This window comes from Musca vetustissima, unplaced genomic scaffold (assembly GCF_032173495.1).
Source record: "Musca vetustissima isolate MV318-11 ecotype Yass unplaced genomic scaffold, APGP_CSIRO_Mvet_v1 utg45137, whole genome shotgun sequence".
Classification (NCBI taxonomy): Eukaryota; Metazoa; Arthropoda; class Insecta; order Diptera; family Muscidae; genus Musca; species Musca vetustissima.
In genome coordinates this window covers 70,717-97,113 of record NW_026875256.1, presented here as the reverse complement: position 1 = coordinate 97,113, position 26,397 = coordinate 70,717, and the positions used below count along the sequence as shown (strand labels likewise).

General features: G+C 36.3%; 1 protein-coding gene across 1 annotated transcript in view; it reads right to left on the bottom strand.

Moving 5' to 3' along the window:
• Positions 1 to 4,265: 4,265 nt before the first annotated feature.
• The window catches only part of LOC133337731 (box A-binding factor-like), a gene marked incomplete at its 3' end in the record, with an annotated part of 37,650 nt that continues 15,518 nt past the window's right edge, over positions 4,266 to 26,397 (bottom strand). The window contains exon 2 of the mRNA XM_061545937.1: positions 4,266 to 6,557. Coding sequence (XP_061401921.1) covers positions 4,266 to 6,557 — 2,292 coding nt within the window. The remainder of the gene's footprint in view (positions 6,558 to 26,397) is intronic.

The window sequence follows — 26,397 nt, the reverse complement described above, 5'->3', positions numbered from 1 at the left end:
TTTAAGGTAAATGGGTCTCCAAAGTTCCTATATATCTTTCGATTTGCACGAAATTTGGCATAGAGTCCTGGATTGGGTCCAGAATTATGTGTGCTTAGTTTCGTGAAAATCGGGTTAGATTTATATACAGCACCCATATATATTTTCGTCCAATTTAAGGTAAATGTTGCACCAAAGTCCCCAAATAACTTTCGATTTGCACGAAGTTTGGCACAGCATACTGAATTGAGCCTAGAGTAATATCTGCCAAGTTTCGTGAAAATCGGTCCATATTTAGATATAGCTCCCATATATATTTTCGTCCGAATTAAGGTAAATTATACAGCAAAGTCCTTGTATATCTTTCGATTTGCACGAACTTTGGCAAAGCGTACTGAATCGGACCTGGAATGATATCTGTCAAGTTTCGTGAAAATCGGTCCAGATTTAGATATATCTCAAAATACATATTTTCGTCCAATTCAATGTAAATGGTGCACTAAAGTCCATTGTAACAAATGAATGACATGTTTATGGATTGATCTAAGTCGTTCATCCAATTTCATGTTAATAGTCCTGTTTAATATACCCATAGTGGTGAAGGGTATCATATAGTCGGTCCCGTCCGACTTTCCTACTTTCCTTACTGGATTTTAATTATTTTTCATTGTCTTTCAAATTTATGATTTTTAAATAATTTTTCAACATTTTATAAAATTTCTTTTTGATATTTTTCATTTTCGGAACACTGTTCCAAATTTTTCTTCCAACTTTGCTTGAATTCGAATTTGAATTCATTAACTTCCTCCAATTACTTGTAAGTAGTGTTGTTATCCCCCTTTTACGATAATTTTTTTACGCATACATAACCTGCTGAATAATCTTTTTTTGTTGTGGTAATAATTCTAAGAATGTAATACAAACACACAGACATACACTCACACTAATAAAGTAATTAATTGTGTTGCTGTTTGTCACTTAACGTTTTGTGGTTAAGGGAAGTCCCGAATTGGTACATGAAAATATGACGCCTTTAAATGACAACAAATATATTTCACATAAATTTGTTGATTTGAAAAAAAAAATCCAATATTGAAGGCAATAGACTTTGTTAATGAGATTTTTATAAAAATTAAAAATTTTTTTGGAAGTTTTAAACTAGCCACACATTTTTTAAAATATTTTATTAACGACTTTAGAGTAGATTTTTTAAAAAAATATATATTTTTTTAAAACAATATTGAAGTGAATATTTAAAAAGTATTTTTTGAAAAACATCGATAGTCTAGATTTTTTTTGTTTTGAATATTATTTACATTCAATACACGACAATAAATTGTTTGCAAAATTCGTATTATTATTGCTGACAATCCGTTAATTTTCAATCAATGTTCAATTTATGACACAGCTTAAGCAAATTAGCTGTAAACGATTAATTATTCGAATGATTATATTCGAAATAACGCAGAACGAAAAAAAAAACAGGAGCAGGTCCGGTAATTTTTATGTCTTCACTAGAAAGGTTATTAACCGAGTCCTTTATAAAACAAAAAATACAAAAACAAATATTAAATACAATAATATATTTTTTTGCTAATCCATTTTTACTGGCAATGATTTTTGTGATGACTGCTGTCAATTTTTGTTTACTTTCCAGAAAATATTGAATTTTAAATTTTTAAAGACGATTCAATTCAAATTTATTATAATACAAATATTTATACAAATACAAATAAATAATACAAATTTTTGTTAATTAACCTGATTTTTTTTAATTTCAAAATAATAAAAAACCTGTAAGGAAAGTAGTAATGTCGGACGGGGCCGACTATATGATACCCTTCACCACTTTGGGTATATTCAACAGATGAATCCTAACAGATGTCGCATTTTTAAAGGACCAGTAAAATGAAATTGGATGCATTGTCATTCTGCAACCGATACTAAATTTTTCATTTGGTCAGATAAGAAGCTATATCTACATCTGAACTGATTTTCACGAATCTTAACACACACCATTCTATGCCTAATCCAGTAAGCTACGCCAAATTTCGTGCAAATCGAAAAATATATAAGGACTTTGGTACACCATTCACATAAAATCGGGCGAAAAAATATATGGGAGCTATATCTAAGTCTGAACCGATTTTCACGAAACTTAGCACACGACATTCCAGACTTAATTCAGTACGCTATACCAAAACTCGTGCAAATCGAATGATTTTCAGGGACTTTGGTACATCATTTACCTAAAATCGGGCGTAACTATATATGGGAGCTATATCTAAATCGGAACCGATTTTCACGAAACATTGCACACATTATTATAGACGAAAATCAGTACGCTACGCCAAATTTCGTGCAAATCGAAGTCCATATAGGGACTTAAGTGCACCATTTACATATAATCGGACGAAAATATATATGGGAGCTATATCTAAATCAGAACCGATTTTCACGAAACTTAGCACATGTCATTCTAGACCTAATTCATTACGCTCCGCCAAGTTTCGTGCAAATCGAAAGATATATAGACACTATTTACATATAATCGGACGAAAACATATATGGTAGCTATATCTAAATCTGATCCGATTCTCACGAAACTTAGCACACATCATTCTAGACTTAATCGAGTACGCTATGCCAAATTTCGTGCAAATTGAATGATATATAGTGACTTTGGTGCACCATTTACCTTAAATCGGGTGAAAATATATATGGGAGCTATATCTAAATCTGAACCGATTTGCACGAAACTTAGCACACGTCATTCTAGGCTTAATTCAGTAAGCTATGCCAAAATTCGAGCAAATCGAATGATTTTCAGGGACTTTGGTGCACCATTCATCTTAAATCGGACGAAAATATGTATGAGAGCTATATCTAAATCTTAACCGTTTTTCGCGAAACTTTGCACACGTCATTCTAGGGTTGATTCAGTACGCTGTGCCAAATTTCGTGCAAATCGAAGGCCATATAGGGACTTTAGTGCAACATTTACCTACAATCGGATGAAAATATATATGGGAGCTATATCTAAATCTGAAACGATTTCCACGAAACTTAGCACACATCACTTTAGGGTTGATTCAGTTCGCTGTGCCAAATTTCGTAAAAATCGAATGATATATAGGGACTTTGGTGCGCCATTTACCTTAAATCGGACGAAAATATATATGAGAGCTACGTCTAAATCTGAACCTATTTTTCCCAATTTCAATAGGGTTCGTCCTTGTGCCAAATAAATGAGCTGTGCCAAATTTCATCCAATTCGAATAATAAATGCGACCTGTACCTTGTTCACAAAAATACATGGACGGACGGACAGACGGACATGCATAAATCGACTCAGAATGTAATTATATGCATATTCTCAAAAGGAACCATGGGTCTATCTCGTTTTCTTTTGCATGTTACAAACATATGCACAAAGACATAATACCCTGTACACACTCTGGTATAAAAATCCACGCCTAAAGAGGACCTTCAAAAATATTTATAAAAAATAATTTAAAAAAATATCCGGGCCTCTAAAAATAAATTTTAAAAAATCCATCTGTCAGAAAAAATCTCTTTAAAAAATTCACCTGCCTGAAGAAAAAATCTGTTTATAAATCCACTCCAATCCAAAGTCTACGCCAAGGGTAAACCTTAAAAAAAATAATTAAAAAAAATCCACGCCTTGGCTAGACCTTGAAAATATTCTCTTTAAAAAATCCACGCCTAGGGTGGACCTTGAAAATATTCTCTTTAAAAAATACACGCCTAGGGTAGACCAAACTCAAACTTATTCTCTAAAATATCCATAACCATTGAGGACCTCAGGTTGACACGCATAAATATTCTTATAAAACTTAATGCCCGTGGAAATTGTCGAAAAAAACATATTTTTTATAAAAATCGCGAAGAAAGAAATCCTTCAGGAGGCTATCTTCCATATTCTCCCCTCAAAGCAAAAAAAAGGATATCCGCGAAGCACTTACCTTTCATTTAATTTCGTATTTTTCTGCCGTTTGATGTGGCGACGATTAAAACTATTCGTGCACGAATTCGATGTCGGTTTCGTTAATACTGTTGTTGTTGACGCGCTCTGATGCGGCGGCAACTGTTGCTGGTGTAAATGCTGTTGACTGTGTTGGTAGTGGTGGTGCTGATGCTGCAACAGATGCTGGTGCGGATGCGGATGAAACTGATGCTGATGGTAGAGATGGTGTTGTTGCTGTTGTTGTAACGGATGCTGTTGCTGCTGTTGTTGTTGTTGTAGCTGCTGGAGCTGTTGCAACTGGAGCTGCGACTGTTGGTGCGACTGCGACGACGACTGTGACAAATGGGCGCCGGACGACTTGAAGACCGCAGCGGCACTGGCTACCGTCGATGTGGATGCGCCAACCTGATGGACCTCCTGCTGGGAGTGACGCGAACCACCACCGTTACTCGCACCGTTGCTGGTCGACGAATGGTGGGTGTAGTCGGTCGGGGCGCTTAGCTGGCGGTTGAATTCGGTCTTGCGGCGACTGATGTCGGTCAGACAATACTTGTTGAGGTGACCGTTGCTGGATACAGAGCTTTTCGGTGATATTGCATGTGGCGAACCGGCATGTAGACGATTGCACGAATTTGTGCTGACGCTAAGTTTGGTGCCGTTGTTGACCAGATTGCAGCCTTTGTTGTTAATTTTGGCTGGTTTCGTGGTTGGCCGTTTGGTGGAAGTCGAAGTGGTCGATGTGGGGGTGGGGGTATCGGCTGCGGCGTTGCCTGGATTGGATTGTTGATAATTGACCGGAGTTGATTGAACGACCGCTGCTGTTGCTGCTGCTGCAGATGAGACGTGCGTCGGCGGCGGATGATCGCTAAGACTACTGCCGTGAACACCTGCGGCAACACTGGGACTGGTACTGGTTGCTGCTGCACTTGCGGCTTGTTGTTGTATGGCGGCACTTACGGCTGTTTCACTCTTCACTGAGGAACGATATGATGCGGGATATGACGAGGGCTTCACAGCTCCGTTGACCACAAAGGGGGCACTGTGGCGTGATGCTGCACTCTGGCCTGCTGAGGGCTGCTTATTCTTCTTTTCCACCAAATAGAGATTCAAATACTTGTCACCCGGATGCAGGGAGTTATCGGAGACCGCGTTCGATTTCGATAGGATTTGCGATTTCTTTTTACCCGTCGACGGATTGGTTTTCAACGAGAGATTGCGCAGTTTACGCGTCTGCTCTTTGATTTTATTGGTCTTGAGGAACGATGTGGGACTCTGTTGACCCGCTCCTCCGATACACTTGAAGATGTAGGCGTTATTGACCAGCTGCTGTTTATCCGGTTGCGATAGGTGGCGATCAAGTTCGTTCTTGGCGTAGATGTTAACGTCACTGTAATGGGTCTTCAGTAACGAGGCCGGACAATGGCTGAGTTCCGGATCTAGTTCGGATCGAATGGGATCCGAATGACTCAAGTTGCGAACGACTAGTTGTGTAAAATCTCCGGTTGACTGCTGGGCGTCCTGATATTCAGCATCGGCTATGGCCAAGCTACTGCTTTTACTGTTCGGACTCTGTGAGAGACGGCTGGTGGGGCTGCAGCTCTCCAGGTACTGGTGTGTGTAGTGGGACTTAGTGGCTCCTGGTCCCGGGGTCTGGTGCCGAGCATCAGCTAGGGATAGCAGTTGGGGCGAACGATGTCCTGCTACGCCGCCGTTACTGCTGCTGTCGTACGAGGTTTGCTTGGACAAACGCTGACCTGCTGCTGTTGCTGTTGTCGATGTTTCTTCGTAGGGCAGCGAATGGCGATCACCATCACCTGTGGACGACGGTGTGGTTGTAAAGGATCTGGCCGCGGGGCCAAAACTTCCGCTGCGCACACTTACACCGCTAATCGATTTCTTGCTAGGGTCCAAGGAAAATTCGTTGTTATCCCGTTGTTGTTGTTGTTGATCGTGTTCGTCGTCTTCTCCTTCGTTTCTTTTTGTTAACGCTGTCGAATCCCGAAAATTGCGACTCAGCGATTTTGTTGTGCTAGTATCGAAATTACGACGTTGCGATTCGTCGTCGTTGGCCAAACAGGGCGACGGTGTTTCAAGACCTCCGGCCAAGGATACCGATTCGGCACATTTCAACGATTCACAGCTGCACGAAATCGATTTGTGGAGTTTGGCACCACCTGGCCCAGTGCCACAACCGATCGGATTTCCCTGCTGCTGGTCGTGTTGATGGTGTTGGGATGGTGAACGCGAACTTCGGGGCGAACAGTGCAAATAGGCGGCAGATGAAGACAATTGTTGTTGTTGTTGCGATTCCGGTTGTTCGAGCGATGTATTGGCGCTACAATAACTGTTGTTATCCGAATGACTACCCGATAGCGGTGGGGTACTCTGAACGTTCTGAGCACCACTGAGGTTGATCAACGACTGGCGCAATAACTGTTGATGTGAATGGTGGTGGTGTTGTTGCTGCTGCTGTTGTTGCCCTGATGTTGTTGTTGTTGCTGTTTGGCGTTGATGTTTCTGTTGTTGTTGTTGTAGTGTTTGTTGTTTATGATGTTGCTGATCACTGCTATACAAGTTTTCTCTGCTAGCACTGTGAATGGTGGTTATATCCAAACGGAGAGAGAGAGAGTGTGTGGAAGAGAACGAGAGAGAGAATAAACAGAACACCATTAATAAATCAGAGTAGATATTTGGAGATCAATATTCTAAACAGAAAAAAAGCTATGTGAGAGGTGGTGTGTGTGTGTATGTGCTTAAGTTTTATTGTGGAGTAAATATATTAGGATGTGCCGGACAAGGGGAAATTGTAAAAAATATTTTTTTTAAATACAAAAAGAAATAAGAGAGGTAAAACATTCACAATAGTAAAACATTCACAATAACCCAATACAACACACATTCATGCAATATCGATATATATATATATATATATATATATAATCTACAACATCTAGAGTCCAGACAACCCATTTAGTCGTCGCTCAATATCTAACAGATATTCTCTCCCTATTTTTCTTCATTTACAATAACCCAATACAACACACATTCATGCAATATCGATATATATATATATATATATATATATAATCTACAACATCTAGAGTCCAGACAACCCATTTAGTCGTCGCTCAATATCTAACAGATATTCTCTCCCTATTTTTCTCTCTCGCAGCATTCAAAACATTTAGCTTAGATTATAGAACCACCGAACGAACATTCTTTCAAATCTATAAAAACTAATCAATTTATTGTTTGTTTTTGTTGTTGTTGTATTTTTTTCGTAAAGTAAACAAATAAAAAGAATGTTGATCTTTACAAAATTTAGCTGTGTGTGAGTGTATGGGTATTTTGATTTTTTTTATTTTGTAAAAAATTGGAATATTCATTCATAGATTTATTTAGATAAGGCCTCGCTAACGCCACAGGCTGTGGCCCTGACATTGTCAATATATTTCAATGGTAGTTTTGTTCCACATTTCGAACTAGTTGTTGGAGAATAGAAAGTTTACATTTTTTTTTTTTTTTGAATTTTTTGTTTTGAAATATTTATAGACTGAAAATTATTATATGACTTTAGATTTTTATTTAAATAAGTAGATATTTTTTTGTTTTAAAAATATCTTTTGTTTTAAAAATATCGAGAGATATATAGGAACTTTGGTGCACCATTTACATAAAATCGGACGAAAGTATATATGAGAGCTATATCTAAATCTGAACCGATTTTCACGAAATTTAACACACTTCTTTCTAGACTTAATTCAGTACGTTATGCCAAATATTGTGCAAATAGAAGGATATATAGGGGCTTTACTGCACTATTTACTTAGAATCGGACGAAAATATATATGGGAGCTATATCTAGATCTCAACCGATTTTTAGCACACATCATTCCAGACTCAATTCAGTACGCCATGCCAAATTTCGTGTAAAACGAAAGATATATAGGGACTTTGGTGCACCATTTACATTAAATCGGGCGATACTATATATGGGACCTATATCTAAACCTAGACCGAATTTCACGAATCTTGGCAGACTTCACTCTAGGCTCAATTCAGTACGTTATGTCGAATTTCATACCAATCGAAAGATATATAGGGACTTTGTTGCACCATTTACCTTAAATCGGATGAAAATATATATGGGAGCCATATCTAAATCTGGAGCGATTTTCACGAAACTCAGCACACATCATTCCAGACTCAATTCAGTACGTTATGGCAAATTTCGTGCAAATCGAAGGATATGTAGACACTTTGGTGCTCTATTTACCTGAAACCGGACGATAATATATATGGGCTCTATATCTAAACCTGAACCGATTTTCCGGAAACTTAGCACACATCATTCTAGACCTAATTCATTACACTGTGCCAAATTTCGTGCAAATCGAAAGATATATAGGGTCTTTAGTGCACCATTTACATAAAATCGGACGAAAATATATATGGGAGCTATATGCAAATCTGAACCGATTTTCACGAAACTTGGCAGACATCAATCCAGGTTCAATTCAGTATGCCATGCCAAATTTCGTGCAAATCGAAAGATATATAGGGACTTTGGTGCACCATTTACATTAAATCGGAGGAGAATATATGTGGGAGTTATATATATTTCTCAACCGATTTTCACGAAACTCACCACACATTATTCCAGACTCAATTCAGTATGCGGTGCACAAATTTCGTGCAAATCGAAGGATACATAGGGGCTTTTTGCACCATTTACCTAAAATCGGACGAAAATATATATGGGAGCTATATATAAATCTGAACCGATTTTCCCAATTTCAATACGGTTCGTCATTGGGCCAAATAAATGAGCTGTGCCAAATTTCATCCAATTCGGATTATAAATGCTACCTGTACTTTGTTTTCAATTTAACAAGAACAGACGGACGGACATGCATAAATCGACTCAGAAAGTGATTCTATGCACATTCTCAAAAGGAACCATGTGTCTATCTCGTTTCCTGTTGCCTGTTACAAACACATGCACAAAGACATAATACCCTGGTAATAGGTATAAAAAAATCCTCAAGGCTTCCACAGAGGCAAAAAAATCGCCAGGTCGATTTTACTATAGAAACAAATCCTAAGGGCTCCGAGGAGACATCTGTGGAACCTTTTTCTATAGAAACAATAAATTCTCAATGCTTCGAGGAGACTTTTGTGTATAGAAAAAATTTCTCAGGTCCGCTGAGGACTATTTTTTTGTTTTTTTTTTTTTTTTTGAAAGGGAGGAGATTTTTTAAACTTTTCTATTGACTCCGAGATGATCTGCTTAATAGGCTTATTGTCTGAGGAGGATTTACTTTGTATATAAAAAAGAAAAATTCACTCAGCTTCCGAGTATTATTATCAAAATTAATTACGGCATCTGTTCAAAGTGTGGTGTCATTATCTCGTTTCAGATCTTAATTGTCAATTACATATCTTCCTAGTTGAAGAAGAAGAAGAAAAAAATGTGATCACATAATTCAGCTAATATCCGTATTTCTTTTTTTTCTCCTATTCAATTGATTACCTAAAACGATCATTAAGTAAAAAAAACCTTAAACTTAATTGTCCTTGTCCACTCGGCATGTGTCCACACGTTCATGATCTTGAAATTATCTGATCTACGACTATTGGCATTAATCTCTCTCCGTTAACCACCCACCCTGAGTCATGCGTCCAGTCCATTTTTATCCTCAGTAGTTTCGGAAAATAAATTGAAATAAAACGAATTGTTTTCCATTAATCTTTTAATTTGGAATACTTCCAAAACGTGCTGTTACAGCTTACAGCGACACGAGGTGGATCTGGACGGTTTGCGGAATCTCCTTTAATGGGGATTTATTTTTTTTAAGATTCTACCTCGTTAGTGGGAAGGTGGTGATATAATCTGCCGCCTCCCTGCAGTGATCACTACTACCTCCCACTCATTGCAAATAAATTGATCTCAATTGCATTGGCAATGGAGTGGGAATACTGAGACTTTTGGGAACAGGAGGTGGAGAGGGTATGATGGTTGCCTTAGGTTTTATAATTCGTTCGGCGGTTTGTTCATTTTTCGTTACGCAATGACTTTTATTTATTAATGAACGTTTTTTTTCTGTTTCGTTTCGTAGAATCTGGGTTATTTCCTGCCATCACCAGCGCTCATAAAAATAACACCAACGCACATCGACCGGCCAGCTAACCAGCCTGTCCAGTCAATATTCCAAATTACACCGTCAGGAAAATAAAAATAATTCATCGACTGTTGTTAAAATTAATTTAAAAATTCGTGATCTTGATTATGTAATTTAGGGGTCTTGTGAATCATTTTGAAGAGATTAATAACAGAACTCTGTGATGAGAGAGAGAGAGAGGGAGAGAGAAAGAGAGAGAGAGTGGATATTTTAATTATGAGAGATCCATAGAAGGAGGTATCCTTGTGAAAGGTCTACAAGAAGTAATTTTCCCATAGAGGACCCTTTAAAGTTTTTCTTAAAAAAATTCCGAACCCCATCACCTCCATCTCTTAGCCGCCCAGAACAACTTTCAATATTTATTTTTATTGTTTATTATTCGATGCCAAATTGTTTTTAAAAATATACATGTTTTGTTGTGACATGTGGGGGTTCAATTGAACAGAGAGAAATAATATTTAAATTTTCAAGACAATACAAAAAATTAAACTCATTGATAAACAAACAGCAGATCCATTGCGGATCCATGTAATTGGTTTGATCGTTTTTAGTTTATTTACTCTGGGCCATGATGGTTCCATATTTTATTCACTATGACAGAAGAGGAAAAAAATTAAAATTGGAACCTAGGTAGTAATCGGAAGAATATTCAGATCAGGCTACCGCATTGTAGACACACACACACATAGTGTGTCTAGAGATAGACGTCAGGGGGAGATCAATATTTTCTGCCATCATAAATGAATTTGTTGACTTCTTGCCATAAATTAATTGAGATGCTACTATTGCTGCTGCCATAATTTGTTTGTTTGGTTGTACATTTATTTTTTTTTTTGCCAAGGAATTAATGGAAATGTACAACAACAACAAAGAACATAAAAACTATTTTTCATGATCTACCAAAGGGGAGGAATTTTTAAAAATGATATTTAGGGATTTAACAAAGGCATGGACTTTTTAAAAATTATTTTTTCGGGATCTTCCAAAGACGCCTTTGTTGGACCGTCAAAATAAAAAAATATTTAAATAATACAAGCCTTTGGTAGACCTTAAGAAATAAATTTTTACAAAAATTAGGGACTTAACCAAGGTCTTGTTAAAAATTCCCGCCGTGGGTAGATTATGAAAAAAATATATTTTTTTAGAAATCCAGGCCTTAAGTAAGGTTGGCGTAGGGGATGATAGATACCAAGCAACAGCTCTGATTGGCTTTAACCTAGCGAAGTCCAGGCTTATCTTGGTCCCACTTTCATCTCAATTGTGGACACTGACCTCCCCGCGGTGTCACCTGGGGTAGCTATTTTCATTACCCAATGAAATATGGAGCTAATATGTGCCTCAAGTTCACCCATAAGAACTATAAAAAAAATGAGTTGAGCCGTCGGGTTAGTTGCCCACACTCGGAAAACTCCTCCTACAATGAAAGTCGGACGGGGCCGACTATATGATACCCTTCACCACTTTGGGTATATTCAACAGATGAATCCTAACAGACGTTGCATTTTTAAAGGACCAGTAAAATGAAATTGGATCCATAAACATGTCATGTTTATGGATCCAATTTCATGTCATTTGGTCAGATGCAGAAGCTATATCTAAATGTGAACCGATTTTCAGGAAACTTAACACACATCATTCTAGACCAAAATCATTACGCTGTGCCAAATTTCGTGCTAATCGAAACGTATATTGGGACTTTGGTACATCATTTACATTAAATCGGAGGAAAATATATGTGGGAGCTATATCTAAATTTAAACCGATTTTCAAGAAACTTTGCACATATCATTCTAGACCTAATTCATTACGCTGTGCCAAATTTCGTGCAAATCGAAAGATATATAGGGACTTTGGTGCACCATTTACAATAAATCGGATGAAAATATATATGGGAGCTATATCTATATCTGAACCGATTTTCACGAAACTTAACACACATCATTCTAGGCCTAGTTCATTACTCTGTTCTAAATTTTGAGCAAATCGTAAGATATTTGGGGACTTTGGTGGACCATTTACATTAAATCGGGCGAATATTTATATGGGAGCTATATCCAAATCTGAACCGATTTTTCCCAATTTCCTTGGGCCAAAATAAGTGACCTATGCCAAAGTTCATCCAAATCGGATCATGAATGCGACCTGTACTTTGTACACAAAAATACATGGACGGACAGACGGACATTCATAAATCGACTCAGAAAGTGATTCTATGCATATTCTCAAAAGGAACCATGGGTCCATCTCGTTTCCTTTTGACTGTGACAAACATATGCACAAAGACATAATACCCTGTACCACAGTGTGGTGAAGGGTATAAAAACTAAACCCCTTAATGTTGACGACCCCCGCAAACGTATAAAGGACCACCGTCTGCGAATCTGCACTTGGAATGTGAGCAAGTTGTACAGAACAGGCACAGTGTTCGCTTTGGCAGATGTACTCAAGAAGTACAAAGCTGATATTATTGCCTTACAGGAAATGCGATGGAAAGGGACAGGTGTAAGTAAATCGGACGATTACGCCCTGTATTGTAGCTGCCATGAAACGAGACATGAATTTGGCTGCGGATTTATGGTTTACAGGAGAATAAAAGACCTCTTCTCCAGATTCACTCGAGTAGAAAAGCGAAGTTCTTCTACATCAGTCTTATTTGCGCCCATGCTCCGACCGAAGACAAAGATGAGCAGACCAAAGACATATTTTATGAGCGCCTAGAAACAACATATGATCGCTGCCCTGGCCATGACATTAAAATGCAAAAATCGGAAGGGAAAATATCTTTGGCCCCACCGTCGGAACAATCAGCCCCCATGAAGAAACATCCGACAACGGCATGAGGTTGATGACTTCGCGACAGCAAAAAAACGTGGTAGTTAGCAGCACCAGATTCAAGCATCTTGATATACACAAGGCCACCTGGATTTCTCCTGATCAAGCAAGGAGAAATCAAATTGATCATGCAAAAAATTACCACTCCCTACAAACTGCAGCAAAAAACAACACTTGGGTACCAAAAACCACCACCAAGAAACCCATGGTACGATCAGGAGTATCATAATGCTACTGATGTGAAAATAGCAGCGTATAGGGCAACCCTGAAGACAGTAGCAACACGTAATGTGATGGAGAATTGTCGGGAGAAAAGGAGAGAGGAGAAATGTATTTTCAGAAAACAGAATAAGAAACCAGAAAAACGTGAGTGTGAGCAAATCGAGATGTACAGGAGTCAGAATGAAGTCCGGAAATTTTACCAACAAGTAAAACTCCAAACCGAAGGCTTTGGTGCAGGCACATCCTCCTGTAGATATGAAGTAGGAAACCTGGTGACAGATACAGACAGCATGTTGAGAATCTGGAAGGAACATTTTGAAAAGCTTCTGGTATCAAGCTAGTGGCGGTGAAGAGGATACTCCAGAACCAATAAGTAATGACGGTATAGAGTCACCTAGCCAAGATGAAGTCGGAATAGCAATCAATCGGCTGGAGAATAATAAAGCAGCAGGTGCCGATGGTTTACAAGTCGAACTATTCAAGACTGGTGTTCAGATGCTGGTCAGGAGCATGCACCAGCTGATTAGTACAATTGGGCTAGAGGAATGCATGCCCAATGATGGGAACCTCAGCATCCTGTGTCCCGTGCACAAAAAAGGAGACAAGAGGATATGTGCCAACTATAGAGGAATTAGCCATCTTCCCATCGCATCTAATGTGCTATACAGTGTGCTGTGTGAACGACTGAAACCAATGGTCAATCATATTATTGGACCATACTAATGCGGCTTCAGACCTGACAAATCCACCATTGACCAGATTTTCACCCTGCGCCATATACTGAAAAAACCCCACGAAAAACACATCGACACATTCGACAGCACTGTCCGTTCGGTGGTGTTTAAAGCCATGTCTGCTTTTGGCATTACTGCAAAATTAATACCGCTATGCAGGACAACTTTAATACCGAATGAGGATTCAGTCAAGGAGATAGTTTGTCGTGTGACCTTTTTAACATCCTGCTGGAAAAGGTCATACGAGAGGCAAAAGTGAACAGAAATGGCACCCTGTACACCAAACAACACATGTTACTCGCCTACGCCGATGACATCGATATAATGGGTCAAATATTGCGAGCGGTAACAGCCGCCTTTAAACAAATTGAGAAGGAGTCTGCCAAAGTGGGTCTGGCAGTAAACGGCGAGAAGACCAAGCTGATGGTATGAACGCGCAAGACGTTGAGTAGTCTCGGACCAACTGTGAAACTTGAGAACTACAGCTTCGAGGTAGTCAAAGATTATAGATACCTTGGTACCGCCATAAATAAAACGAATGACGTCAGTTTTGAAATTCGGATAATGATTGTGATGGCCAACAGATGCTACTATGGTCTAAGTAAGCAGTTTAGAAACAGGGCCACCTCCCGCCAAACCAAACTCACACTCTACAAGACGCTGATACTACCCGTGCTGTTATATGGATGTGAAGCATGGGTACTTGCGCAAGCAGATGAGACAGCTTTTGGGGTGTTTGAAAGAAAAATTCTCTGAAATAGCTACGGGCCGATCTGCGTCGACGGTGAATATCGGCGTCGAATGAACCACGAGCTATGGAGCCTCTTGAAAAATAATTTAAAAAAAAAATCCGGGACTTTGAAAACTATGGAAGCTATTTTTTTTTAATTTTTTAAAAAATCCACGCCTATCGAGACTCTTGAAAAATGTTTGAAACTTCTCTCCGCGTCTTGAAAATATGCAGGCCTTTTTTAATTATCTGTGACCAAAAGTGATGCAGAAGAAAGCCATCTGCATCACTTCTGGTTAAAACTAGTGTGATGGGGAACATTGTAGATTCTGTATTTCTATTTGTTTCCATTTCTCTCCTCCGATATCCATTGATGTGCCAAAGATCTATCGCAAAAAGAAATGTGTGTGTTTTTGTTGTTGTTGTTGATTTGTTTGTTTGTCTGTATGGTTGGCAGGGTATTATGGAACAATTAAGAAGCCAGAGACTTGCCAGAGACACGATGAAGGTGGTGACGGTGGGGTAGCTGCTCGGAAGATGAAGACATTTTTGTTCAATTAAAATCAAAGAAACATATGTACATACATACAGACACATATACATACATATCTATGTACAATCGCATTTCTGATCCCAGCAACAAAAAAATGAAATAAAATTAAAAGAAACTACTCTGTGTATCTCCTCTTGATACAGAGCCATCAATGGAGGCCACAAGTATCCAAGAGTATATCTCTGTCTGTCTGCTGGTCCGGCGGTTTGTGTGTGTGTGTCTCTCTATCGTACGAGATGAAGATAACAAAACAACAAATACAAAAAAAAGAAAAAGAAAAAAAAACGGTATTAATAAGTCAAGGTCAATATCTCACTCGTTTAATCGACGAGGAGATATGTTTGTCAGTCTGTCGGACGGTCGGTATGTACTTACTGGGGTACTGAGAGCTATGAGAGGTTGGTGAATGGCTAGCTAGTTGGCTGGCCGGTCATTCTGATGCCTTTGGCGACAAGTAACAACGGCATCGACATAGCCCGCTAAGGCTCTCAATGTAGCAAGCATCTGACATATATACAAACATACATACAAACACACACACACACACACCCATTCAAGTGATCAATGACAATGACCGATTAGCAGCAGTAAAATAAGATTGGAAGCGATTAAATGTTGCAGTTTTTTTTTAATTTTTATTTATTTGCCAAACCGACCAGACTCAATATTTTTTCGCAGTTTCTGAAAGCCAAGCTAATTTTTATTGGACTGGCGAAACTTAGCCATGATGCTGCCTCAACAATCCGTAGCTTAGCTGCCAGGCGATTATTCTGATCAACAATTCAATTCGCATCGATACGATTCGAATCCATTTGCAAATTGCATTGACAATCGCCAATTGAAATATTCGGTGTGTCGTTGTGTGTGTGAGTATTTAATTATGTAATTTATAAGCGGTAGAAAATCAGATAAGCGTAAAACCACCACGACCACTGCCACTATAGCTAATGTTCTGTTTGTTGTTGGTTTTGTTTCTGTTGAATGATTCTTTTCAACGCCATTCATTCATTAAGTCCTCGCCATGGTCCGGGGGGTTTCGATTGTTTAGAAGTTTTTTTTTTTTTTTTTTTTTGGACAAAAGGAGAAAATATTGCGTGACTTTCGGGAACTATTAAAAATCAATGATTCAGTAAGTATGACAAAAAAAAATCATTTATTTGGGAAAATGTTAGAAAAATTCATGATTTTTTTAAATTTATTTACAATTAAATTTTTAAAAATTATTTTTTAAGACCTCTGGTAGGAGTTGGAGTTTAAACGAATATTCTTAGTGAGGTTCCAGAGGAATGGATTCTCTGCAAGTATTCAGGAAATATATAGAATGAACCTCAGTGAAAACATCCTCAGGAGCCGGAGAATTTTTTTTCTTTTAAAAAAAAGTCTCTTCATGTATCTGAGGAATTTTTTTTTCTATTGAGAAAGTCTCCTCATCGAACTGAGATATTTTTTCAATAGAAAAAAATCTTTAGGCCCATGAGGAGGCTTTCTACCTAAAAAAATTTCTAGTCCCTAAGGATTACTTTTTCCTATAGAAAAAATTACCGTAGGTCCCTATGAAGATAGTTTTCTATAGAAAAAAATCTCAGGACCTCGATGAGACTTTTTTATTAAATAAAATTCTGAGGAGACTTCTTTCAATAGACAAATATTGTCAGGTGTCTCGTGCTCCCTGAGAAGACTTTTATTCTATAGGAAACAATCTCTTCTATTGAAAAAAATTTCCTCAGGTCCCCTGAGGAGACTTTTTTCTATAGAAAAAAAAATTTCCTCAGGTCCCATGAGGAGCCTTTTTGTTATAGAAAAAAATTTCCTCAGGTCGCCTGAAGAGACTTGTTTCTATAAAAAAAAAAATTTGCTCAAGTCGCCTGAGGAGACTTTTTTCTATAGAAAAAAATTTCCTCAGGTCCCCTGAGGAGATTTTTTCCTATAGAAAAAAATTTCCTCAGATCCCCTGAGGAGATTTTTTCCTATAGAAAAAAATTTCCTCAGGTCCCCTGAGGAGATTTTTTCCTATAGAAAAAGACTTCTTCAAAATTAATATTTTTTAAATCCACGCCTATTGTTTATCTTTTATTTTTTTTTAATCCACACCTTTTGTTTATCCTTTCAAAAATAGTATTTTTAAATATCCACGCCTTTTTATCCTTTGAAAACTATTTTTTTTAAAACATCCACGCCTTTTTTGAGAATATGCATAGAATCACTTTCTGAGTCGATTTAGCATGTCTCTCCGTTTGTAGATGTTACATTGTAAACTAAGTACAGATCGTAGTTATGATCCGATTTGAATGAAATTTGGCACAAGTCAATTATTTGGCCCAAGGACGAACCCTATTGAAATTGAAGAAAAACGGGTCAGATTTAGATATAGCTCCCATATATATTTTCGCCCGATTTAAGGCAAATGAGGCACTAATGTCGCTATATATATTTCGATTTGCACGAAATTTGGCATAGCGTACTGAATTGAGTCAAGAATGATGATTGTTAAAATGAAAATTGGTTGAGATTTAGATATAGCTCCCATATATAGTTTCGTCCGATTTGAGGGAAATAATGCACCAAAGTCCCTATATATCCTTGAACTTGCACGAAATTTGGCATATCTTACTGTATTGAGTCTAGAATGATGAGTGGCAAGTTTCGTGAAAACCGGTTCAGATTTAGTTATAGCTCCCATATTTGAGGTAAATAGTGCACCAAAGTTCCTATATATCCTTCCTATGTACCTTTTGCATAGCGTACTGAATTAAGTCGAGAACGATGTGTGTTAAATTTCGTGAAAATCGGTTCAGATATAGCTCCCATATATATATATATATATATTCGCCCGATTTTATGTAAAAAAATCTATTGAAAAAATCTTCAGGCCCATCCCTGGCCCTCAGGTCCTCATGGATCTCAATAGGTCCCTGAGGACTTTTTTCTAAAAGACTTTTTTTAAAGAAAAATTGTCGCCAGGTTCCTTAGGAGACTTTTTTTCTATTGAAAAAAACTTCGTCAGGTCCCTGAGAAGACTTTTTTCTATAGAAAACATTTCTCCAGGTCCCTGAGGAGACTTTTCTATAGAAAAATGTTTACCATGTCCCTGAGGACTGTTAATATACGCCTTGTGATCCTTCAGGACCCCTAAGGAGACTTTTTATACAGAAACATTTTTTCAGGCGAAAAATTTTTTTTCAAAATAAATATCTTTTTAAAATCCACGCCTATTGTTTATACTTTGAAAAAAAGGAATAAAAAACAGACCTATTGTAAATTAAAAAAAAAACACTTCTATGGTTTATTTTTTAAAAAATCCAAGTCTATTGTTTATCCTTTAAAAATATTTGTTTCTAATTTATTGTTTATCCTTTAAAATATTGTCCCTTTAAAAACATTTTTTAAAACATCCACGCCTTTTTATCCTTTGAAAAAAAAAAAATACAAAAATCCACGCCTATAACTATTTTTGAAAACATTTTTGTATAGTCCAACAAAGGACCTTAGTGTGTTTATTTTTTATTTCCGCCTCTAGATTTTTTTGAAAAAGAAATCTACATCTATGGAAGACCTTTAGAATGTTTTTTTTAATCATCACCCACAGTTGTCATTGAAATATAATTATTGCTTGGTAGTTTGGTATTACCATCCAACCCACCAATCATAATTTCCGTTAAAAAATTGGTATATTCCCTTCCTTTACTCTATTATTAATTGCATCAAAAATTCACTTTGTTCTCTTTTTTAAATATCGACCTTTTTGTTTGATTTCTTTTTCTTTGTTATTTAATTGCAATAATTCGGCTGCCAGCCAGCCAGCCAGGCTATTGTTTTGGCAGGTTGACTATAAAAAAGAAACAGACTCTCCTTGTTATGGCAGAAATTATTATTATTTTCTGTTTTTTTTTTTTTTGTATTTTTTTTTAACCAAGCCACACATGAAAATCATGGCTAAAAAACAATTCAGAGATGTTTTCTTTTATCCATGAATACCATAAATAAATACATATGTGTATGTACAGACATACATATGTGTATGTATGTTTGCAAATTTCAATAGATTTTTAACATTTTTGCATTATGATTATTTTTTATTATTATTATTGTATTTGCTATAAATGAATGTTTCATATTTTCATTTTTCTTTTGTTTTTGTTGCTTTGTTTCTATTAAACAAAAGCCCTCTGATGAAATGAAGCATTGAGGAAAAATCACACACACACACAGGAAAAAAACAACAGAGGAAAATAAAAGAAAAACAGATCACCAACGAACAAAGCCACCAAGTGCAAACATGCTATATGTCATGGCATGCCAAACAACAAGAACAACAACAAGAACATCAACATATTAACAACAACAAATAATTTGCATAAATATGGTATATAAACAACAACAGCAATAATAACAATAACATAAAAGAATGGTAAATTTCATACAGATGGAAAATAAATGATGTTCCGAAACTGAAAAGGTTACAAAAATACAAAAAAAATTATATTAAAAAAAACAAGGCTTTGAAGGACCTCGAAAAAATATTCTTGAAAAAACCCCACTTTTAAAAAATCCACGCCTATGGTAGACCCCTAAAAATAACTTTAAAAAAAAATCCTCACCTGTGGTAGACCCCTAAAAATAACTTTTAAAAAATCCACGCCTTTGGTAAAGCCCTAAAATTAATTTAAAACCAGTAAGGAAAGTTGTAAAGTCGGACAGGGCCGACTATATGATACCCTTCACCACTTTGGGTATATTCTACATATGTTTCCTAATAGACGTCGCCATTTCGAAGAAACATTGACATTAAATTGAACGAACTTAAATCTAACCCGATTTTCTCGAAACATAACACACGAGCTATGGTAAGGACAGATTTCCATCTCAAAGGCACGAAAATCCCCATGAACATGCGGACAACAACAACATCAAGTGTAAATACAAATACAGAAAAAAACACAAAATTTTGAACAAATATATAAAACAGGTTGTTAGAAATACTTCAATATATAACACTTTCAATTATAGTAACTTCAGTATATTGTACAAAATTGTGGCCAAACTTTGGGTCTTTAGTGCACAATTTACATTAAATCGTACGAAAATATATATATAAATCGGAACCGATTTTCAAGAAACTTAACACATTCAGTATCCTATGCAAAATTTCGTGGAAATCGAAAGATATATAGTGACTTTGGTGCACCATTTACATAAAATCGGACGAAACTATATATGGGAGCTATATCTAAATCTGAACCGAAAAATTAACACACATCATTCTAGACTGAATTCAGCATCCCAAATCGCACTTCGTGCAAATCGAAAGCTATATAGGGATTTTAGTGCACCATTTACAGTACGCTATGGTAAATTTCATGGAAATCGAAGGATATATAGGGACTTTGGTACACGATTTACATTAAATCGGACGAAGATATATACGGGAGCTATATCTAAATCTAAACCGATTTCCAGGAAACTTACTACACAATATTCTAGACCTAATTCATTACGCTGTGTCAAATTTCCTGCAAATCGAAAGACATATAGGGTCTTTAGAGCACCATTTACATTAAATCGGACGAGAATATATATGGGAGCTAAATCTAAATCTGAACCGATTTACTCGAAACTTAATACACATCATTCTGGACCTAATTCAGTACCCTATGCAAAATTTCATGGAAATCAAAGGATATATAGGGACTTTGGTACACGATTTACATTAAATCGGACGAAACTATATATGGGAGCTATATCTAAATCTGAACCGATTTTCACGAAACTTAACACACATCATTCTAGACCTTATTCATTACGCTGTGACAAATTTTGGGCAAATCGAAGGATATATAGGGATTTTGGTACACCATTTACCTTAAATCGGACGAAAATATATATGGGAGCTATATCTAAATCTGAACCGATTTTTCCCAATTTCAATAGGGTTCGTCCTTGGGCCAAATAAGTGACCTATGCCAATTTTTTTTTTAATTCGGATCATAAATGTGCTTACAATTTAACATCTACAGAGAGACAGACGGACGGACAAACAATGCCCAAAGACATAATACCATGTACCACAGTGTGGTGAAAATGTTTGTTTAAATTTAGGCCTTTGGAACCTCTCGAAAAAAATGTTAGTTTTTTATACCCTACACAACTATGTTGTCAGGGTATTATAGTTTTGTGCAGCCCCAAGAGTTTGCAACGCCGCGAAATATTAATCCTAGACCCACCTTTAAGTATACCGATCGTCATATATCGACTAACTGAGGCGATTTAGACATGTGTGTCCGTCCGTCCGTGTGTCCATTATAATTTGTAAACACGATACAGGCCACAGTTATGGACCAATCTTCACGAAATGTTGCATGTAGGATGGGTTCTGGTCAATGAAGATCCCTATTGTTTTTGGTAAAGATGGGATGAAATGGACCAAATACTTAATTTTTGTCGGTTTTTCTGGTCGCTCCAGAGTCCGCAGTTATGGTCCGAACATCTTGAAATTTTACATGGACAAGGGTATCGGACATAGAATAAGCATGCTTGTTTTGAAAAAGACATTAAGTATTTAGCGGGTCAAATGGACCGTGACTTTTGTGTGAAAAATTACAAAACTTTATTCTGGCGCGTATATATTTAACCCTGAAGGACATAGACCCCAAAAGTTGATAGTATATCCACGAGGAGTGGTTGACCTTTAAATTGATACCAATTATATTGTCATATGTACTCGGATGTGGGAGTTGCACTTAAATATATACAGGTGCTTACGTATTCTGATATGATTTAGTAACTCATTACCACACTGGAGGGTGGAAATATAGCGCTGATATGAGATTTCAGTTATGGTCAAGGACAACGCCTATAATTTTCGGTGGTGATCAGATAATAAATTTGGGATGAAGTGAACCGAAAACTTAATTTGTTGTGTTTTTTTCGAGTCGATCTATAGGCCACAATTGAAAGCCGAACATTACAACACAAGCCACGGTGAAGGGCTTGGTAATATTTGTTGACTTCTAGTCGGTCTGATCGGCACCGTCCGACTATACTGCCCCACTCACTGGTTTTTATACCCTTTACCCCACTGTGGTACAGGGTATTATGTCTTTGTGCATATGTTTGTAGCAGACAAAAATAATCGAGATAGACCCATGGTTCCTTTTGAGAATATGCATAGAATCACATCCTGAGTCGATTTATGCATTTCCGTCTGTCGCTCCGTCTGTCCGTTCGTCCATGTATTTTTGTTAACAAAGTACAGGTCGCATTTATGATCCGATCTGGATGAAATTTGGCACAGGTCACTTAATTGGCCCAAGGACGAACCCTATTGAAATTGGAGAAAATCGGTCCACGTTTAGGGTCCATATTTTCCGATAGCTCCCATATAAGGGTACCTCCAATGTCGCGGTATTTTGGGGTTCTTGGGCTCGTTTTATAACTGAATTCTCTGAAATTTTGTACATTGGGTTATTATTGTGTACCAAATTACTCCACTAAAAATTATAAATATAGGTCCAGTTTTTCTGGTAGTCCCCATATAACGGTACTTCCAAATTTTTGGTATTTAGGGGGTTTTGATCGTATTTTTCGACCGAATTGACTGTAATTTAGTACGTCGAGTTCAATTTTCGGTATTTTGGGATTCTTGAACGCGTCCCATTTTAACTTATTGATGCATCAAACTCCCAATTGTGGTCCGATTGAGACAAAATTTTGCACAGAGTATTGAATTAGGTCTAGATAGTTATATGCCAAGGTTTGTTGAAATCGGTTCAGATTTAGATATAGCTTCAATGTATAGTTTCGTCCGATTTAATGTAAATAGTGCACCAAACTTCCAACATTTTGCACAGAGTACTGAATTAGGTGCCGACTGATGTATGAGAAATTTTGTTGGAATCGATTCAGATTTATATCTAAATATGCTGTATATAGTTTCGTCCAATTTTATGTAAATGTAGCACCATACTGCCAATATTTATCCGATTGAGACAAAATTTTGCACAGCGTACTAAATTAGGTCCCGACTGATGTATGCGAAATTTCTATATCTACAGGATATTGTAGATATTAACATGTCTTGAATGTATCCATAGTGGTGAAGGGTATCATATAGTCGACCCCGTCCGACATTTGAACTTTCCTTACTGGTTAAACTATCTAGTAGGCCTTAAAAATTACACAAAAATGAATATTAAAAAAAAAAATTAAAATGACATGCCAACTAAAAAATAAAAATATTTAAAAAAAAATAGTTATTTTTAGGTGGTGTTAGCAAAATTTAATCTGTTTTAAGAGACTTTAGTTTCATAAGCAGTTTATTATGTTTTAACTTTTTTTTAATTTTTATTATTATATTTATGTTTTATTATATAGAAAAAGAAGCATACACAAGTCTGGGTGTGTTTTTTGGTTTTTTTTTTTTTTTTGCAGTTAACTAAATTTAAGGCTTGCTTGGGAAGTTTTTTTTATTAAAATAGAGGGGAAGAGCAATACGAGGGGTATTATAAAAAATTGCTATTTTTAATTGTAAATGCAAAAAAGTTTTTTTTTTTACAAACGAGACAAAAAAGTAGTAGAGATTTTATAGCTTAGTGGTGAAAAGAAGTTTTACAAATACAACTATTTTTTAGTTTTTATTTTAATGAAGAGGAGGTGGGTGGTTTTTGTGAAGGGAATCAAGTTAACTGTTTTATTTGAAGTAGGCAAAGAGGGGGGTAAGAATTAAGAAATTGATTTAAATTTTTTACAAGCATTTGTATTTTTTTTTCTATTTGAGTGAGAATACCTTCAATGTTGAGGTCATTATCATCAGTTCCATCGTTAGAGAAATATTGCCTTTTTGTTGGAGTGGGTCGGGGCAGGATTTTTTTCTGATGTTTTCAATATTCAATACTTTTTTTTGGTTTAAAATTTCATTCAGGATTTTTTTTCGCTTTTTGGATTTGATTTGGTATTTATTTTTTTTTTTTTTTTTTTTGTTCACTTATTGATTTATTTTTATTTTGAGTTTCTCTTTTTTCTTCTGGAAAAACAAATTAAATATTTATAAATAAATTGTTTTGATAAATTCTGAAAAAAAAGTCAATACAAAAAAAAATAATAAATTATAAAAATAGAAATCGAAAGAGAATTCTGGAACAAAAGACAGTTGTGAATGACAGGGGGAAAATTAATGGTGTTGAAACGTTAACGTTTTCGAAATGATTTTGAATGTGATGGAAAATTATTTTTTGGACAAAATATATTAGTTATAAAAAAGGAAAATAAAATAATTTTTCACGCCTTGTGGAGGTCCTTAAAAAGGTTCTTTAATAAATCCACGCCTTGTGGAGGTCCTTAAAAAGGTTCTTTAATAAATCCACGCCTTGTGGAGGTCCTTAAAAAATATTCTTTAATAAATCCACGCCTTGTGGAGGTCCTTAAAAATATTCTTTAATAAATCCACGCCTTGTGGAGGTCCTTAAAAATATTCTTTAACAAATCCACGCCTTGTGGAGGTCCTTAAAAAATATTCTTTAAAAAATCCACGCCTTGTGGAGGTCCTTAAAAAAATTATTCTTTAAAAAATCCACGCCTTGTGGAGGTCCTTAAAAAATATTCTTTAAAAAATCCACGCCTTGTGGAGGTCCTTAAAAAATATTCTTTAAAAAATCCACGCCTTGTGGAGGTACTTAAAAAAATATTCTTTAAAAAAATCCACGCCTTGTGGAGGTCCTTAAAAAAATTATTCTTTAAAAAATCCACGCCTTGTGGAGGTCCTTAAAAAATCCACGCCTTGTGGAGGTCCATAAAAAACCCACGCCTTGTGGAGGTCCTTAAAAAATATTCTTTAAAAATTCACGCCATATTCAGGTCTTTCAAAAATATTCTTTAAAAATTCCACGCCTTGTGGAGGTCCTTAAAAAATAATTCTTTAAAAAAATCCACGCCTTGTGTGGGTCTTTAAAAAATAATTCTTTAAAAAATCCACGCCTTGTGGAGGTCCTTAAAAAATATTCTTTAAAAAATCCACGCCTTGTGGAGGTCCTTAAAAAATAATTCTTTAAAAAATCCACGCCTTGTGTGGGTCCTTTCAAAAATATTCTTTAAAAAATCCACGCCTTGTGGAGGTCCTTAAAAAATTATTCTTAAAAAAATCCACGCCTTGTGGAGGTCCTTAAAAAATATTCTTTAAAAAATCCACGCCTTGTGGAGGTCCTTAAAAAATATTCTTTAAAAAATCCACGCCTTGTGGAGGTCCTTAAAAAATATTCTTTAAAAAATCCACGCCTTGTGGAGGTCCTTAAAAAATATTCTTTAAAAAATCCACGCCTTGTGGAGGTCCTTAAAAAATATTCTTTAAAAAATCCACGCCTTGTGGAGGTCCTTAAAAAATATTCTTTAAAAAATCCACGCCTTGTGGAGGTCCTTAAAAAATATTCTTTAAAAAATCCACGCCTTGTGGAGGTCCTTAAAAAATATTCTTTAAAAAATCCACGCCTTGTGGAGGTCCTTAAAAAAATTATTCTTTAAAAAATCCACGCCTTGTGGAGGTCCTTAAAAAATATTCTTTAAAAAATCCACGCCTTGTGGAGGTCCTTAAAAAATATTCTTTAAAAAATCCACGCCTTGTGGAGGTCCTTAAAAAATATTCTTTAAAAAATCCACGCCTTGTGGAGGTCCTTAAAAAATATTCTTTAAAAAATCCACGCCTTGTGGAGGTCCTTAAAAAATATTCTTTAAAAAATCCACGCCTTGTGGAGGTCCTTAAAAAATATTCTTTAAAAAATCCACGCCTTGTGGAGGTCCTTAAAAAATATTCTTTAAAAAATCCACGCCTTGTGGAGGTCCTTAAAAAATATTCTTTAAAAAATCCACGCCTTGTTAGGGTCCTTTAAAAAATATTCTTTAAAAAATTCACGCCTTGTGGAGGTCCTTAAAAAATTATTCTTAAAAAAATCCACGCCTTGTGGAGGTCCTTAAAAAATTATTCTTAAAAAAATCCACGCCTTGTGGAGGTCCTTAAAAAAATTATTCTTAAAAAATCCACGCCTTGTGGAGGTCCTTAAAAAATTATTCTTTAAAAAATCCACGCCTTGTGGAGGTCCTTAAAAAATATTCTTTAAAAAATCCACGCCTTGTGGAGGTCCTTTAAAATATTCTTTAATAAATCCACGCCTCAGTTGGCCTTTAAAAATATT